We start from the raw sequence: 18,622 nt of genomic DNA, 5'->3' as shown, positions 1-18,622 counted from the left end.
GACACGATGGACTTGTCAATGAGATTAACTAAACCTCTGTTTTATTTCTTCTTTATTGATTTTCAATAACTTCACTATAAGATTTACTGTAATAGATTTAGAGAGCTATTTACTTGTTTTAATTCATTAACTAACATATTTGAATAGCTATAAATTAGTTGTGTTAGGCAAAGTTTCCTTTCATAGATATAAGCAAAGTTTAATATAATGTTAAAGATTCTAATTAAATTGATTAAGTCGAATTTGAGAGGTCTATCTTCTATCTGACTTGGTTTTTTGAACCTCCTTATGTAGAAAAATGATTTTCACCAAACTCTGTTTTATAGTATCATACATGCCTGTTGAGCCATTCACTATTACTTATGCAGAATTGAAAATCAAATTTCACTATATTAGATTCACTTGTTAATTGAATGGTGTCATTTCAAGTGAATTGGTGAGTGAGCTGGTTGGAATAAATAAACCTCCAGCTTCTGAATTAGAAATTGATCCTTGATATGGAGCTCTGCATCAATATAACTAGTATTCGAAATTGTACAGTCTTCTTTTGTTGGGATTTTCTTGCCTTATATTAAAACTTGCCTTTTGACATACCAGAGTGTGGTACATATTAAAAACCTCTACTACTGCATAACATTTGAAGGATGAAATAACTAAGAACGTGTATAGTTTTTTCTGTCAAATAGGCATTTGGATGGTGAAATATCCCTGATTGCCGAAATTTAGATTGAATTTGTTATGTTTCCTCATACTTGTTCATCTCGTGCTATGGTACCTAAGTTACTGAAATGTTCTTCTTTGCTGTTGCTCTTTTCTACTGTTTGCTTGGCTGACAACACATTCTCTTCAGTAATCGCACTTGATGACTCGTAGTCTTTGCTTTTACCCCACACCACCAGATACAGTCCTACAATAATCACGATAGCACCAATTGCCCTGTAAAAGTTTTCAGATTTATTTAGTTTGATTTTCTTATGAGTTTTTAGTGAGTTTTCTGGGTATGTGATTTTATTTCCTATTACCTTCCAAGGTACATTTGTTCTGCCAGAAAGAAGGAGCCCATGATAGCCACAATGACCATGCATAGAGGGTTAAAAGTTGTCACAAAGACAGGACCTCTATCTTTCATCACCACTCCTTGGATGTAATAAGCCATTCCTGAGCAAACTATGCCCTGCATGAGAATATTTTGTAAGTTTAGACATGATAAAATAGTCAAAAGTTAATTATTAAATTTGATACTTTATGCATGAAGGTAGTGTGGTGCCATTTATAAATTCTATCTTAAAGCTAATCTGTCATAGTGTCTGCAGTAAATATATAGTTTATGGATGGCAATGCTGATCCAGTGAACCCTCTGTGGGAGCAAGAAATTCTTGATTAATAACCACATGACATAAAGTGTCTGTAATTTTGTTTTTTCTCCTAAATTGAAAACCTATAAATGCATGCCATGCAGAAATTTGTTTGGACCATGAACACTTGTGGTTCTGATCAACTGTAAATGTTTATTTTTGTTATGTTTGATCAACTGTAAAAGTAAATAACCTACACTGTAGACAGCAGCCAGCAATTTTGTATCCCATTGCAGAGACCAAGCTGAAAAATTATTCCTTTCCATAACCAATGCCACTATACCACCTTCAACAGATCCCAGTAAACATATCCATGCTGTAAGAGAGAGCTCAGCAGGGTAGGCTTCAATGGTAATAGCCTAGAGCAAGAGATGAAACTGTATTAGTGACCCCATGAAATCAGAAGAAAAATGTGATTGGGATTTATTCTCTTATCAACAGCGATAGATGATGATGATGATGATGACTCACTTGGAGAATCATGAAACAAGCGCAACTAAAGCAGCCAATTGTGATCATCACTGATCCTTTTATTGCATTTTGAAGATTTACCCCACCATTTTGCAGGTTGTTTGTATTGCTGGCGTGTGTTCCAAAAAGATCAAGTATTGGACCCTTTATCAGTGTCATGATCATGGCACCTGCAACAGTTGCTAAAGTTCCCACCACCTTTGCTTGACTCCGTGTGCTTTTTAATTTTACCTTCTCAAGCCTGGGATTGCCACTCAAGTTTCAGATAGATTTCATGAAAATGGCATATAGAGTTTGCTTCATGTAACATATTTTTGAGTTTTACAGAAAAGTATTGAAGTGAATCCGAATGCATCCAGTTACACACATAACATGATTTGTATATTTTAATGTTAATTGTGATACTTTAGATGTTTTATTAGCAAACTAAACAAGCTAATGCGTTAAAAAGAAAAAGATAATCAAGCAACTACAAAAATAGTGAGAATCTTTTATTCGTTTTGTTTATATAAGTGGTTTACACGTATTTTACACTCTCTCCATTTGTCTAGTGGAATGCTATATATATATCTTTGATTAGTATTTTTTAATGACAAAAGTCTTGTTACACTTTTTATAGTTTGTTTTCTCTTCATTTCTTTCTGTCATGATATTCATCTTTCTTCTCTCCAGCTTTCTTATTATTATACAAAATAATTATACGACCTTCTTGTACTAATGTTACTTATATATCTAATAAAAAAACACGTTAGGGATAATTCAAATATGAATCTATGACTCATATTAAATATCATATAAAAAAAATTCAAAAATTTAATAGTTCGAAATTTTGAGTTAGGTTGGACTGAGATCATATAAATGTTATCGCATCATACCCAACAAAACTTATGATGTCTTTTTAGACATAAACCTGAATTATTGTAAGGCATGAGAATATTACCTAAGAATCCAAGCCATGACGAAGGTAATGGCAGGGAGAACATTGTACATGGAAACAGCAAAGGTTGCTGTGGTGTACTTCATTCCCAAAAAATACAAATTTTGGTCAATAACAGGCCTGCCATGAGAAAGTAATGACACAGTTAAGTGCATGAACATTGCATGGTTAGCAGAAAATGTAAAAGAGCATGCATGCATGGAATTACTCTAGCAAGCTGAGAATCACTATCTTCATGAAGATTGAAAACGTCATCTTCGGTCTCACTTTCCTGTAAAAAGTATTGCAGCATTACTTCAATAAGCATGTTCACACAAATAATCGTACACACAGAAACGGAAGAGAAAAACGTACTTCTCCAAGAACACTGCAAAAGGGGCCATGACAACAAAGGCAAAAACATGACGGTACACAACAAATACATAGTTACTCATTCCCTTGTTGAGTGCAGCCTTGGACAGAACATCCATACCAGAATATCCAAACTGCAAGAAAACTACACCTATGAGTGGCTTCAGTCTGTTAAACAGTTTTTGTTGATAACAAGCCATGTTGTTTCAGCTTGGGACTAGCCTATTTCTTGAGGGACAAGAATAAGATAGCACACTGGTGCACCAAAGATGGCTTGTGTTTATATAGTGGGGGGTGGGGTGTACATGAATTGGTGGTGCATAGAAAATTTATAGTATAGTATAGTATAGTATACATTATATTAACACACTCAAATAGAGCTCTGTTATTTCACGTAACCAAGTGGGAGAGTCACAGTAATGAACGTACTTGATCCTCAAATTCTTTAAAATGTCGGTGTCTGCTTTCAATTATTACTATCTTTTTGCATAGTTGGAATGTTACTCATCATGGGGTACCTTTTATAATAATATCGTTCACTTGTTTCTTCTTTATTTTCTTCTTTCGTGATTCGTTTATTTTACATGATTTTCACTAATAAACTATGATTATGGAGTAGATTTTTGCGTAGACAAATTTTGTGTGTACTTTGTCAGAAGATGAGGAAGAAAAGTAGTGCCCCAGAAGATGATTTCCAATGAGGTGCTTGTTTACTTTTAGAGAATGATTTGGATCCATGATGGAGCTGATCTTGATTATGTGACAGCACCAATTGGACGTAAAATCCTGATCAATATCGTTTGGTTTGTTTATTTCCGATTTTCTGCAAATTCAGGAGGTGTACTTTGGTTCCTCTTAGGGAGTTAATGGAAGAGGATGAAACAATGTAAAGTTGTGGATAAAAAGGATCGTGAATTATTCAGATGCATTATTGAATACAAAACCAATGAGTCAATAGTCGAGAGCGACGTATGAAGCATGATTAGCACAGGCATAATAACCATATCCTCCGTTATTAGTTTTGCTTTCTTCTGTAATACGTTAAATTTTTGGTGACTTTGGTCTTAGGTCAAGATTTCAAACAATGGAAAGCACTCAGCTCCACTTTGTGGCTTGTGTACCTTTATGCCTTTTCAAGCACCTTGTTTCTTTCTGCTTTTAATATGTGCAGCCACTCACTGTTTATTTTATGCACAAGTGGACCTCTTTACCTTCACTCATTGTGTAAAAAAAATTACAGTATCTCTTTCACTATTACAGAATGCTTCAACTTCATTCTTTATCTGTGTGTAGTGCAGAACACAATGAAACACTTTTAGTTTTATTTAGTTACTACAATTAAAAAAAACTTAATATTGTTAATCGTGGATGATGTCGCCCTAACATGATGGTTATGTGTGTTTGTTTATGTTCTTGTGTTTGCATTATTGTTATGTTTAATTGCCCCTTACGTTTACAAACAAGATCATTAAGTTTTCATCGAAGCAAGAAAATATTTAAACAACAACCAATTTTAAAACAAAATAATTATTCATTGTATTGACGAATTTATAAACTAAAAATAATTGATATCTACTAAAATAGGTATATTATGAGTATGAGTAAAAAATTATAACTGATATGTGAATCAATCTCTAACGTTAGTTATTAACGACTAAAAGAATTAATATTTAAAGTAATCTCTAATTAATTATGACAAAATTAGACATTAATTCTTTTGATATTCAAAATTTTGATAATTAAGATTAAAGATTAATTTAGTAATTAATTCATAATTCAATTATATTTTTTTATTTATAATAGAGACTATTTTAAATATTAAAAAGTTTTAATTTATAATAAATTAATTATTTATAATAGAAACTATCTTTAATTATTTTTCGTTATTAAAATTGTTTATTATTTAGATTTTTTTGTTTGTATAGAATGTGAGCATCCCCTCCCATTCTACTTGTCCCTCTTTCTTCTTCTTTTTGTGAAGATCATTGTGGTCAACACGATCGTGCTATCAAGGAGTACTACTATTAATCCATGATTTCTGAATAATTAAGCTTTTTAGGATGATTACGTTATCATGATGAGTGATATTAATTGTTGATGCACAAAGATATGTAGAGAGACGTACAATGTTTAAGAACTAAGTATTGGAATATATTGGATGAATCAATCCCCGATGCATCATGAATCTCATAAAACATACAGTACTAGCGAATGAAACAAAGCACAACACATGTTGACCCCACATCATTCATGATCAACTGTGTTAAGGTTTTTCAACAACGTGGAACAGAATCTCAGAATGGATTTTAAAGTAATTGTGTAGAGATTAAATAACATATGAAGAAACTAAAGAAAAGATTTAATGAGTAATTAAATCTTGTGACGGCTCTTGACACACCCATAATAACTGTCAATCACAGTTCAAAGTTCCTATTAACATGACAGAAGAAAAAGATCTAACGTAAGATGAAAATAATGATTCTATCAATTCACATTCCGAAGGAGATGGCTGTAAAAAAGGCATTGAAGTATGTATAGCAGATTTGTACAAACACTCGAAGACTCATTTTAACTTAATTGTTGGAGCCGTTATAGATTGTCCTTCCCTGTAGAATTAAAGTGTAGTATGGAAGTTTGTGAGAAATACCTAATGAGTATGGGTTCATAAGGGATGCCACAATAACATGAAATATTAGAATGCAGAATTTTAATAACTTTATATTTATTTAATTCTTTTAATAAAAGTAATAAATTTTATAAATCAATTTTTTTAAATAAATAATATTCATAATTTTATAATTTTTAATTTTGTAGAAGAAGCAGGTTAAAAATAAAAATGATATTGAACTCAAACACAAATGAGAGAGCTACTCTCAAATAGATTGAACACAAATAAACAAATTACTTTTGAATGAATTAAAAAAAATAGAAATGAGCAAGTTGATCAAAAGAAACAATCACGATGTGTTATTCTTGTGGTGGTAAATTTAGAAATTTAAATCAACGCAGGCTATGCGAGTCAAATGTAGATCAATTCATTAGAGATGCCATGTGCACAATAGGTTGTGTGGAGCGGATCAATAAACTAAACGACTTAGCTTGTCTCACATTTGTTCTTGCAAGCTAGGTTGTATGTCTATCTCGCATTATAATATCAATCATTGAATGTTGAATTTCAAGACAAAAATATTATGAAAGTTACACCTTATTTGATTTAGCATTATAAATACTAGTGGAAATGCATGTGTAAGTAGGTTTTTTTTTTTCTTATAACAATAAAAAAAAACTAACAAACAATTAACATTATTTACAATTATAAAATTAATATAAATAACAAAAATACTAAATTATTATTATTTATAATTATTAAACAATAAAATAAATATAAATAATTTTTATAATTTTATAATTTTGTCTATCTATAACTTAAGTGTATATAAAAGAGATATTTTCTTATAACTGCTCACTATCAATTTTACTCTTTTAATAAAATATATTTTATCCTTTAAATTTTAAATTTTGTATCTACTTTCGTATTTATTTTTTAAGAATATATTTTATATAAATTTAATAACATCTTTTATTTTAGTAATAATATTGATAATTAATTTTTTATTTTTTATAATCATAAAATAAAAGTAGACACACATGTGGCGAAACACATATTTCTTCACTAGTTGTAGATAGTTTTTATTTATCCTAAAATTAATATTTTTATTATAAAATATTATTTTAAGTTAAAAAAGTAATTAAGTTTAAAAATTATTAAATTTGAAAAATATTATTTACAAAGTAAAATTAATAATACAATTATTTTAGTTTTCAATAGTTACTTAAAGAATAAAATTAAAGATATACACACAAAAAATAATCATTTAACTCCGATTCACGATCTATATGATTTTGCCAAATGACAAGAATCACAAACCTCATTGTTGCTATAGCCTATATTAGAATTATATTATATTTACAAATGAAGTGTAAGATTTTGTCCCAAGTACACCATGTCAAAGATCCATATCTTTAATTTTATGTGAAGTGTGAAGGATGATAACCTAAATTGGATGATTGATTTAATAAGTTGTTGCCATAAACATTTCATAAAGTCCAATTTGAAGTGTAACATGACCAATCATCTTCAATGTACTTGCATCTTGTATCTACTAATTAATATTGACCTGAGAAAAAAAAAATTGATAGTTTAATTATTGATATCTTTTGCTTCTTCTTTTTTTCTATTTATCAACAATTATTCTCCCATCTTTTATGATATATTTCATTTTATTTTTAATAAATATAATTTTATTTTATATATTAACTTATTAAAAATATTACATTATTATCACCTATTAATATCACACATATTTAAAAAAATTGCATACACACTTATCTTTTCGCGTGTGTATACCCTAATATAACTTAGTGGCTTTCTCCACAAATCCTATGTCTTTATCAAAGAAATTGGATTATGTAGACTACATTATAATTTTTAACATTTTCACACATGTATTTTTATTCAAAATATCCAAATATTAATTCATAACAGAATATGTTAAGAACAGAATATGGAGCAACATTGAAAACATGAGAATTGATAAAAATAGTATTGGAGATGTGGGAAGAGGATGATAAGATTGGGATATTGGGATTCCCAAAGCATTCACTGTTGTTCAGTTCATGCGCTGGTCAATGAAAATTGGAATCTTACTCAACGCGGGTCCCTCAAATAATAACGGAATAAACTCCTCTTTTCTCTGCCCCAATTTTATTTTCTCTTTAATCTTTTTAAACCATCACTTTATTCTTTAACTTTACAAATATGTCATTCACCTTCATTCTTTTGAGTACTCACTCCCAATTTTAATTTAAAATCAATTAAACTAAGATAACGTTTGATATAGGGAAAAAAAATACGGTAAACAGAATAAAAAAAATGCGTGAAAACATGTGAAAGTTAAATAGATGTTAAAATATTAATACAAGAAAAAATAGAGAAGAGACGATAAAAAATGAATGAAAAATAATATAACAGATTTTCAATTATCTCTGTTTTTTTTTTCTCTAATTTTTCACCAACCAAATGAATAAGACATGTTTTTTTTTTTATAAATTTGTAATGTCCGATGTTAAAATGCCGACAATTTTTAATTTAATAATTAGATAGAGAAGGGGGTTCCAAATAAATAAATAAATAAAATCTTATACCTAGAACTACCGATTTAGAACGCACGTATACCTTTGGTCCTTTTTAATTGGAATTTTGACTTTATGGTGTCTTTTCTACTGATTTTAAGGACCAAAACACAAAAGATTGAAAAGGCATTAGCATAAATTGAAGGGTAATGAAAAACGGCATTGGTTAGATTCAAAACTTACGTGTTTTCAATTGAAATAAAGAAGAAAGGACAAAAAAAAAGAAAAAAAAAAGTATGTTTGATCTTTCTTTTAATATTAAATGTGATGAAAAAATGGTGTCGACCGAAAGCACGATCTGATTCTTATGAATTTCACATCCAAAACTGATACAATTTCTTCCTTTTGGTTTTAGTGTTGGTTTAAGATTCCAAATTTTGAACTCAAAATCAAACTTTAGCTCATTAATGCTTCTCTAAACTCTGCACGTAAGTTTATCACTTTATCCTATTTACGCAAAGTGCAGAAACAATATATGACCCATATGGTAAAGAATTTTGATAATCTAAATTATGAACATAAAGTTGTGTTCAGTGTTAAATGAACTCTAAATGAAACTTTCTGTTAATGTTAATTTGTTGAAATGCAAGTGTGAGTCTAAGTCTCACATCGAGTACAAATAAGAAAGTTAAACATCATATAAGGATGAAAACTCGTGGCTTAAAATGTTTTCGCTCGAGAGGGAAGTACCAGTAAGAAGATATTCACACTTGAGAGAGAGATTGTTGGAAATCCAAATGTGACTCTAAGAAAGAAAGAAGATTCGGTGATAGTGTCTCAAACAATCCATAATTGAGATGAGATTCTTTAATAGTTCCTCTTTCCTAAACACTAAATGTTCACATTTCTGTTTTGTATTTGATTTAATATAACGACTCGTAAATTATGCTTATGTGGTCCAGTGGGGTTATGTTTCAGGTGTTAAAAGCAAAATTGATTGATACAGCAAAGGAGATATGAGATCACTTATCTCGATTGTATACATAGTCTAATTTTTCCAAACAATATAAACTTGAGACATATATGCATGGACTGAAGTAAAATTACATGAGCATTCATGACTTTTATTTTACCATGACAACCATACGGGACCAACTTGTCTTGACTGAGCTTATAGAATTGAGGGTTTTTGTACCGTATATTACTTATAGGGTATAATGATCAACATTTGGTTAAATTTCTTATGGCCTTGCGTAATGATTTTGAAAGTTTGTGTGGTTCAATTTTTCATCATAGCATTCTGTCTTGTTGATGATGTTGTTAATGAATTATTAACAAAGGAAATTAGACTTCAAAAGTTTATTATTTCCCAGGCACAAGCCAACATAGTCTTGCAATCTCAAGACATAGCATCATCAAATATATCTTCTGACAAATGGATAGTTGATTCAGGTGTCACTAATCATATGTCATATCATTTTTCTTCTATTGTTTCCCAGCCGCAAGCTAACACAATCTTGCTCAAGGAACATCATCATCAAATATATCTTTTGACAAATGGATCATTGATTCAGGTATCACTAATCATATGTCACATCATTTACCTTTTTTGTTTCGTTATCACTTAAGTCATTCATGTCATTTGTAACGGCTAATAGTGATTCAGTTCCATTATCTGGTATTGGTACCCTCGTCTCATCTTGTCTTTGTTTCGTTTGTCTTTTTAATTGTGGCATTTTTGTTTTGGTCATGTTTATGCATCTTGTTTAAAATTTTTAGCATCCATTGAAGATTTGAATACTTTGGACAGTCATGACAACATTTTATCGTGTTCTCTTACTCTTTTTTATCTTGTACATTCTGATGTGGTGATGATGTTCTCCTATATCTACCAAATTAAGTTTTAGATATTTTAACAGAAATATTCACATTCAGGGTTTGATATTTTAACAAAAATGTTTCGTCATCATGTATAATTATTTTTTGAAATTTTATTTTTTATTTGGCTCTTGCTCGTAAGTTTTTGTACATAAAATCAGGAATTATTTTCTTTTTCTTTTTTTATCCAAATTTTCAAAAATATGGAATGAATTAAAAATCAATTGACAATTTGACAATTAAAACTAAAAAACTAATATTTTATCTCAAAACAAACGAATCATTAATGTCCAATTCAAAAAATTGTTTCTTCATAGAAAAAATACTTATTAAAAACAAAATTTAAAAATGAGATTTTAGATCTAAATTTTTCCATCGTAACTAAATTTTAAGTTAAAATAACTCTAATTCTGTTATTCAACATATTTTAATCACTAACGGTGTGTTCGTTTGAAAAGATTCAATAAATCAACTGATTTGGAGAGATGGGTATAAAATTGATTTTGTGTTCGATAAAGATGATTTGCGAATGATGACAGCAATGGATTTGCGGGATGATACCAAAATTCCATTATAGATTTGCGTACATTATTCAACATTTTACCTTTATATCCCTCTTTTTATAATAATAAAATTGATTCAAGTTCATGATTCATGATAAAAAAGATTCATGATAAAAAAGAAATTTAAATTTGTGGTGATGGAAAAACTGAGTTATATATATATATAATCTTTTTAAAATTTAATTGTATAAGTTTTGTTTACATTCATAAAAATTTAAATTTTTTTATTTTAAAATTTCATATAATTTTAATATTATTTTTAATTCGTATTTATTATTTATAATTATTTTTATAACATCAAATTACAAAATAATTCTCTTTTTTCATTAAGGGTATTTTGGTAATTTTCTAAATCTATCTATTTTTACAATTTATTTTATCTATCATATCAATTAAATCTTTCACTAACTTTCATCAAACTTATCTCCAAATTCACTCACTTTATCCTCTAAATTCACTCAAAAAAACACATAAATTCATCTATTCAAATCCACACAAATTCATCTTCACACTCTCCTCCAAACCCATACCCGAAAAGAACATACCCTAAATCTTAATCCCTATAAACTATAAAATAGGATAACTAATGTTTTTTTTTTAATGTGTTTTGTAAGTTAGATAATTTGGATATATACAAATTTATTTTAGGAATTTCTTAACTTGTTTCCATAATTCAAGAAAAAAAAACTTATAAGTTACTATTTTTTTATTTTTTTATGCTCACATTCATCAAAGTTTCACATCGAATAATATGAAAAAATATATAAAATATAAATTCTTTTTAAAAATAAAGAGTATATTCATGTATTGTCACCATAACTTAATAAATGTACTACAACTTAATAAATCTATTGGGTGTATCATGAAAAAGATTTATACTTTTTAACATAAAAATATTATGTTGAGTAATAATATTTTTATCGAATATATATGGGGACTTAATCCACCGAAATTGATTGTATATTTTATATTTTTATTTAAATTTTATACTCTTGTTTGTAGGTATATTAGTGATAGAATAATTGTTTTGCTATTGTATGATTACCAACTTAGTACTAGGTTCTAGCCAAAGAAGAAAGTGAAACAATTTATAATGTGCTCACCAGAATTAACATTTTGTATTACATCTTTGGTGAGAGGTTAGAACTAATGGTTCTGATATCACATGTAATAGAACACACAATTTTGTCTCCAATTCCTTGACTTTAGTATCGATTGTTATGTTAGGTGCGGATTCCTCAACTCCTCTGTTTGAAAATTCGATTACGTACTTTTAAATTTTACCATTAATATTAATAACCATGAAAATATATTAGAATAGTTATGGTAATATTCTGATATTTATAGATCAGATGTCTTCTTAGTTTGAGTATTTGGAACACTTTCACGTGATAGTATTTTAAGAAAAATTTATGGAAAATATACAATATTAATAAGGCTTAAGTCCACTACTTTCAAATTATTAATGTCATTTTTAACTAAAAATCTTAAAATAATAAATTTATAAGTCTTTTTCTTCTTTATATGATATTCTAACTGTACCGTATGACTTATTTACATCTCTAGTCAGACCATCGATCAGGCGGTCCAAAGATAAGTGGTCGAAGGCTGCCCGCTACAGGCAGACAATCTCTTGGGTTGTTGATATGACAATTTCTCCGGAGTGATTAAAGAGAGCTCACGACCCGAACGACCACCGTTGTTCATTCTAGTGGAATTTGGTCGTCATAACATAATTATGGAGACCTTTGACGGAATGCACGGCCTTCCGGTTAGGCGGCTGCACCAAAACTAAATCAGTCAATTAAAGTAATACAAATCAGTAATCAAGTTTACAAAGCAATTGAGTCATGATTAAGAAAACCTTAATCATAGCCCATGTCAAAAACTATAAATAAGAGTCCAAGGTAAGTTGGTAAGGACTTTTATTTCGCATTTATTACAACATTAATTGCACTCATCTAAACGGACTTTAACTGATTTAAACATTGGAACCTTATAGATAAGTATCTCGATCGTTTGGACAACCGAGCAGAAGAAGAGAAAAGCAGAACGAACGGTAGAAGCTACTACGAGAGAAAAATAGACAAATTTAGTGTTTGAGACGGTTGCTAGGTCCCTATACCGGAAAGACTAACTTTTCATTTTTATTAATTTAGATTTATACTTGTGTTTTCCATCCACGTATATGAAGACAAGTAGTTAAGTTGGAATCCCTTAACAGTGTATGAATAAACTTCCGAGTTGTATATGAGTAAAATGTATGTGTTGAACATCCAAAGACAGTAAGTGGCGTATACCTGAAATGTTTCTACTTTTGTTGTTGTGTTGATCGGTGCTTACTCATTTCCATGTTGATATGTTTGTAGCTTTAAAACCTAAGGATGATGGGACCAGACACAACACACATGAGATGTAGTCATTCACCTTCATTGTGGCAAACAAATAGTCAAATAATATCTAAGATTCCAAGTACCCAATTTTTGATTTGTCCCTTCACACAATTAATCTCCGCGAATCATTTATTTCCATGAAACCTTTTGGGTCCACTTCGGTATTTTGTTGCCAATCTACATCTTCCTTCGAAAAACCTTCTTTAAAACCATGTTTCAAATAACTTTTTCTCACTTCACTACTCATGGAAACATAAGAGAACAACAATGAACTAATTCCACAAGCTAGATCATGTTATGCGTTATGGTATTGTAAAAGTCAATTAGTCTCACATTGCTTAATTTCTAAATTTTATAAGGGTTTATATATGGTAATTTCGTAGGGAAAGAGCATGGTTGTTCTCCAATAGCGAGGTAGAGCCCTCGCAATGTGGTTTTACTTTGCATTTTGACCTATGCTTTTACCAAACATTGCCACGTGACCACATCCCTTCTCGGGACCCAGCAAGTGGTGAACACGTAGGTGTATTATTCAAAAGTATAGAATAAAATTTTTCTCTTTAATTAAAATTACTGCATTTTTTTTATTTTTGCAAATCAATCTATTAGCACTGTAATTTTCATTTTTCATGAAAAAATACATTGTCATACGATTAAAGGTCACGAATTTCACATTACTTGGTTTCGTTTCAAGTTTAGATTTTTTACTTATTTGTTTGGTGTTGTTATCGGTTGGGTATTAAAAATACATTACACCAATATTTTAAATATTTTTTTAATATATTTTTAAACGTTAAAATTAGTGATAATCAATATATTAAGAAAGTATAATAAAAAAATAGTAGTATAAAAAAAATTATTAAAGAATCTAAATTCGTTTCCAAATGGTTTCTTTTTAATTAAAAGCATGGAAATCTTTATAGTAACAACTTTTCAAAATTGAACTCTTTTTTTCTTCTTATATTTTCGCCAAATTTAACGAACTTTTTATTTATTCATTTATTTTATGCTTCAGGATGCATAATTATCTAAAAGGTGTGAATTGTTTTAAAATTTTAAATTTGCATGCGTTGAAGTAAGCAAAATAACTCAATTCCATCATCCACTACAATAAGAAACAAAGGAAGATGTTTCTAAGCTCACGACATTAAATTTAGTATTATTAATATTCTGAAATTTTGATGTGGTATTTCTTTGTAAAAATAGTTAAGTTTTTTTTTGGGGAATTTTTGTGTTTTCAGAATATCCTTTTTTATACTCATTTATTTACAAATAAGTGGTTATTAAATTAACGTGTAAGTTGAAATAACAAAGAATAGTGAGTTGTTTTACTTCCACAAATAAGATTATTAAAAATTGTAACTCGAAAATTGTGCAATGTTTAATGTGAATAATAAATAGTTATAGTGTTCATAAGGAAATATGAAAATAAAATAGATACTGATAGTGGGAAAATATACCTTATATTAACATTGGTTTATATAAGTTCATTAACAATATATGTAAACAATAAAATATTAACATTTTTTTGTTATTTTGTTGAAATTTTCTATACACGATAAAAAAATATAAATTTATATCATGTAACATACTAAGTAAAGTTGTTCCAACGAAAAAGGGAAATTTTCTCTTCAAGAAAAACATGTTCCAACAAATGTTGTTTTTCCTTATAAAGCTTCGAGCATCATCTCGTTTTCACTCCTTCAAAATGATCCTATCTTTATAGCCATGATTCTCCTTATTCATAGTGCATACTATGATTTTCCTTTTTCCCATTTTTTTATTTCAAATTTTATTAATTGTGAGAATATTATTATGTCGTTGATTTGTTGAAAGAGTTCAAGGTAGTAGGAATTAAAGTTTACCATAAAATTATAGTACTAAAAAGGAGTTAGGATAAAGGGTTGAATTAGAATATATTATGTGATTTCTTGCATCTGATCTGATTAATAATGTCTTTTATTTGTTTGTGATTTTATCGCTAAGAAAATAATGGATTCACTAATAATGGGCAAAATTTGTTAGTAATAGATTAATTCATCGTAAATTAAAATTATTAACGGTAAAATATTAGTTGATAAAATATTTGTTAATAAATTTTATCAATAGAAAATCTTTTCGATAATTATTGTCAGCTAAAATTAATAAGTTATTATGCATTAGTAAATATTTATTTATAATATCAACGAATTTTAGTTAAAGCTGTCAAAATGAGTTAGAATCCGCGAGTCAACCCAGCTCACTACGGGTTCGGACTGGGTTTGGTTGAAATTTTTTTACAAATTTCAATACGAGTTGATTTTTGACCCAGCTCATTTAGAATCCGGCTCATCCGGGTTGAACCCATGGTGAGCCGGGATTGACTCACCAACCCGCAGATAAAAGGGTTACACAAGTGTTTTTATTTTTCTTTATTAAGTTGGATTTTACATTTGAGTCATGTTAAGTTGTTTTTTTATCCAACAAATACATAATTTGTATTTTTTTTTATTTTGGTTTGTATTTGGATTGTATTAAAATTTATTTAGATTTTAATTAGAATTACAATTTAGTTTTGACTGAAAATAAATAAAAAATAATATTTTTTTAATTAAGTGAACCCGTTTGACCCGCCAACCCGTGGTGGGCTGGGCCGGGTTCGAATTTTTTTGCTTGCTAAAAAGTGAGTTGGATTGGATTGTCTCACTAAATCATCAACCCGTGGTGGGTCGAGTCGGTTTATCCGTTTTGACAGCTCTAATTTTAGCCCATGAATATCGTGATTTTGTTTTCATCTCTAATTAATTTATAATAGGTATTTTGTTAAATTTTGAGAAAAAAATGTACCCATTTTCTCAACGAATTTACTAATGAAATTACCCATCATTTTCAATATTTAATTACCAACGAGCTTATCAACAAATTCTAAAAGAATATATTATCGATAGATTTATCTATGAAATTTAAAGAAGAAATTAATTATCGAAAAATCAATACAATGAATTTTATTATGGTCAAAATACAAACCAGAAATTTTAATATCTATTTTTCCGATAAAGTTTTTTGACGAATTTTAATGGATAATTAAAATTATAAATTATCAGCAACTTTTTTACGTAACCATTTCTCATAAAAAAAATTGTTAATAAATAAAAGTTTTAGTTTACCGATCAATACATTACTTGCTAATATTTTATCCATAATTAAAATTCTAAAATTTATTAATAAAATATATTAGTAAATTAAGTTTTATTAATGTCAGAAAATAATACATTTTTTAAATTATATATAGAAAATTTTTAAATAATAATCAATTTTAATTATAAAAAATAATTAATTATTATGATGATTAATTTATATATCAATTTATAAATTAAAAGTTATTAACTAAAATATTTTAAAAAAATTATAATTAGTCTCTAAATTGGTAATTAAAATAAGTTATATTATAAATTATTATTTAAATTAATCACTAACATAGTTAATTAATAAATTTTGACAATCAAAATAATTAGTCTTTAAATTGATATCTAATTAAAAAATTATTTTTTAAACATTATTTAGAATTTTTCTTATAATGATATTTAATGCGAAAATTTCAAAATAGAATAATAGGTTGAATTTAAATGAAAGGTCCGGATTCAAGAAAATAACACTATTGTGATTTTTCTTTTTCGTTTTGCATCTTTCGCATCTTTCGGCAATGTGCAATTGCTTTTTTACTTAGTTCCTGCACGGACACATACTCTGTGTCTTTCAGTATGAAAGTTATCTTTTAAGAAAATAATAGTTTCAAACTAAAACAACCACCTTGCACCCATTATATTATAATAATATGTATGAATTGTTGATGAACCAGATTCTCATTTGGTTATGTGTGTAAATTTAATTGTTTATATATTATTAATTCTTATTTTTCACATTGTCTTTCTTAGGGTACGTAATACCTGATTATTACATTAAAAATATAATATATAAGTAAACGAAGAATTACTTTTTTAAACTATAAATAAATTTATAACTAAACCATTTTTTAATTCATATAAATTTCATCTAGAAATATAAATTCCCTATATTCTTTCTATAATTTTCAACTAATTACTTATTTGTTATATAACTAATTAATTTTTCATTTAACATAAACTCAAAATTTCTATAAATGTAAATTATATACGTTCTTTCTATAAAAATCGATTGACTAGTAATACTCTTACAAATACATTATATAACTGGGGAAGTGACAATGAGTAAATCAATATATAATCATAATTTTAATTTGTGTAAGTTGTATTTTTTCCATGATAAATTCTATATACTTTTTTTCTTTTCATAGAATTTGGGGAAATTATAAATTATGGTTGTTTTAATCAATAGAAGAATAATATATGAATGATGTGATAATGCTGATAAAAAATATTAATGATATGATAATGTTGAGAGACGGTGGTTATGTTTATATATATATATATATATATATATATATATATATATATATATATATATATATATATATATATATATATATATATATATATATATATATATATATATATATCATATTTACAATTATAATAGTTTAAATTTTGTCATGAGATGTTTTTAATTGATGAGATTTTTAAAATGAAACTATGTCGAAATTCAATTCAAAGGTATAAAAGAAAGTAGCTTAAAAGGGAGTCGTGAGTAGAAGAAATAAATGTTAAGAATGTATATAATGGAGAAAATGAAAATTATGGAATCCGAGTGTAAGAGATACACTAGAACAAGTAATCAGATATAGTTGAATATAGTCTATCCACTCAACCCAATCCAAAGGTTTGTTGACACAAGCAAAGGTACAGTGAAAGAACATAAATATGTCATTTAATAAGACTGAGTAGAGTATGCATGAAAAGGAGTAGGATCTTAAAGACACTCATTCAAGAACATTTATTACACACACACCAGTATGATACTACTGACTTATACCTAGGAATGTTTATTGCATGTATCCAACCCCATGATTACAAGGTCTTACGTGAAAAGGTTGTTTTTTCCTTGGTATTATGTTTATTTTCTTTGGGATGAACTGTTAAAATATTGATTTGAACATCAGGTGTGATATTTGATGGGGTGATGATTTGCATTATCATTGACTGAATATGTAAAGAGAGAGAGATGAGTGTGTATGTCCCTGGCTTCGCATCCAAATCATAAAAAGTATTGTTCGTGCGATTGCGATCGATGTGATGGCAGGTTCACGCGGTTTATCCAATCCAATCCAACTTTTCTCCATGCATAATCCTTCTTCTTTCTAATACCATAACGACTCAATGTTTTCATGCATGTCTTTGTCTTCAATCGGATTGGATGTGCTTTAAGGATGTGTTGTGTTGTGTTGTGTCCACCATCAACTCTATTTCTATGTTAGTGAAAGAGAAAACAACTATATTGCCCCATCGCATATCCGAATCATCACAATCAAAATAAAGAAAAGACGTCTTCCCAACATTTCTATAACGGAAAGTGGAGCATGCACAAACCTTTCTATTTCTATTATACAAAAGATACACCCCATCCTCA

General features: G+C 28.3%; 1 protein-coding gene across 1 annotated transcript; it reads right to left on the bottom strand.

Annotated features, from left to right (window-relative positions):
• Window positions 1-471: 471 nt before the first annotated feature.
• On the bottom strand, window positions 472-3,385 carry LOC114187928 (WAT1-related protein At2g37460-like). The gene is made up of 7 exons (XM_028076389.2): window positions 3,118-3,385; window positions 2,972-3,034; window positions 2,767-2,883; window positions 1,827-2,067; window positions 1,553-1,714; window positions 1,023-1,174; window positions 472-936 (listed from the first exon to the last, which is right to left on the bottom strand). Exons 1-7 carry the CDS (start codon window positions 3,312-3,314, stop codon window positions 747-749), a joined length of 1,122 nt encoding a protein of 373 aa, XP_027932190.1. The 5' UTR covers window positions 3,315-3,385; the 3' UTR covers window positions 472-746.
• Between the last annotated feature and the right edge of the window lie 15,237 nt (window positions 3,386-18,622).

Source organism: Vigna unguiculata, chromosome 1, assembly GCF_037176805.1.
Source record: "Vigna unguiculata cultivar grain cowpea cultivar isolate G323 ecotype 2 chromosome 1, ASM3717680v1, whole genome shotgun sequence".
NCBI classification, from domain to species: Eukaryota; Viridiplantae; Streptophyta; class Magnoliopsida; order Fabales; family Fabaceae; genus Vigna; species Vigna unguiculata.
Note: the sequence above shows the minus strand (reverse complement) of the source record. Positions and strands in the feature narration are given on the sequence as shown.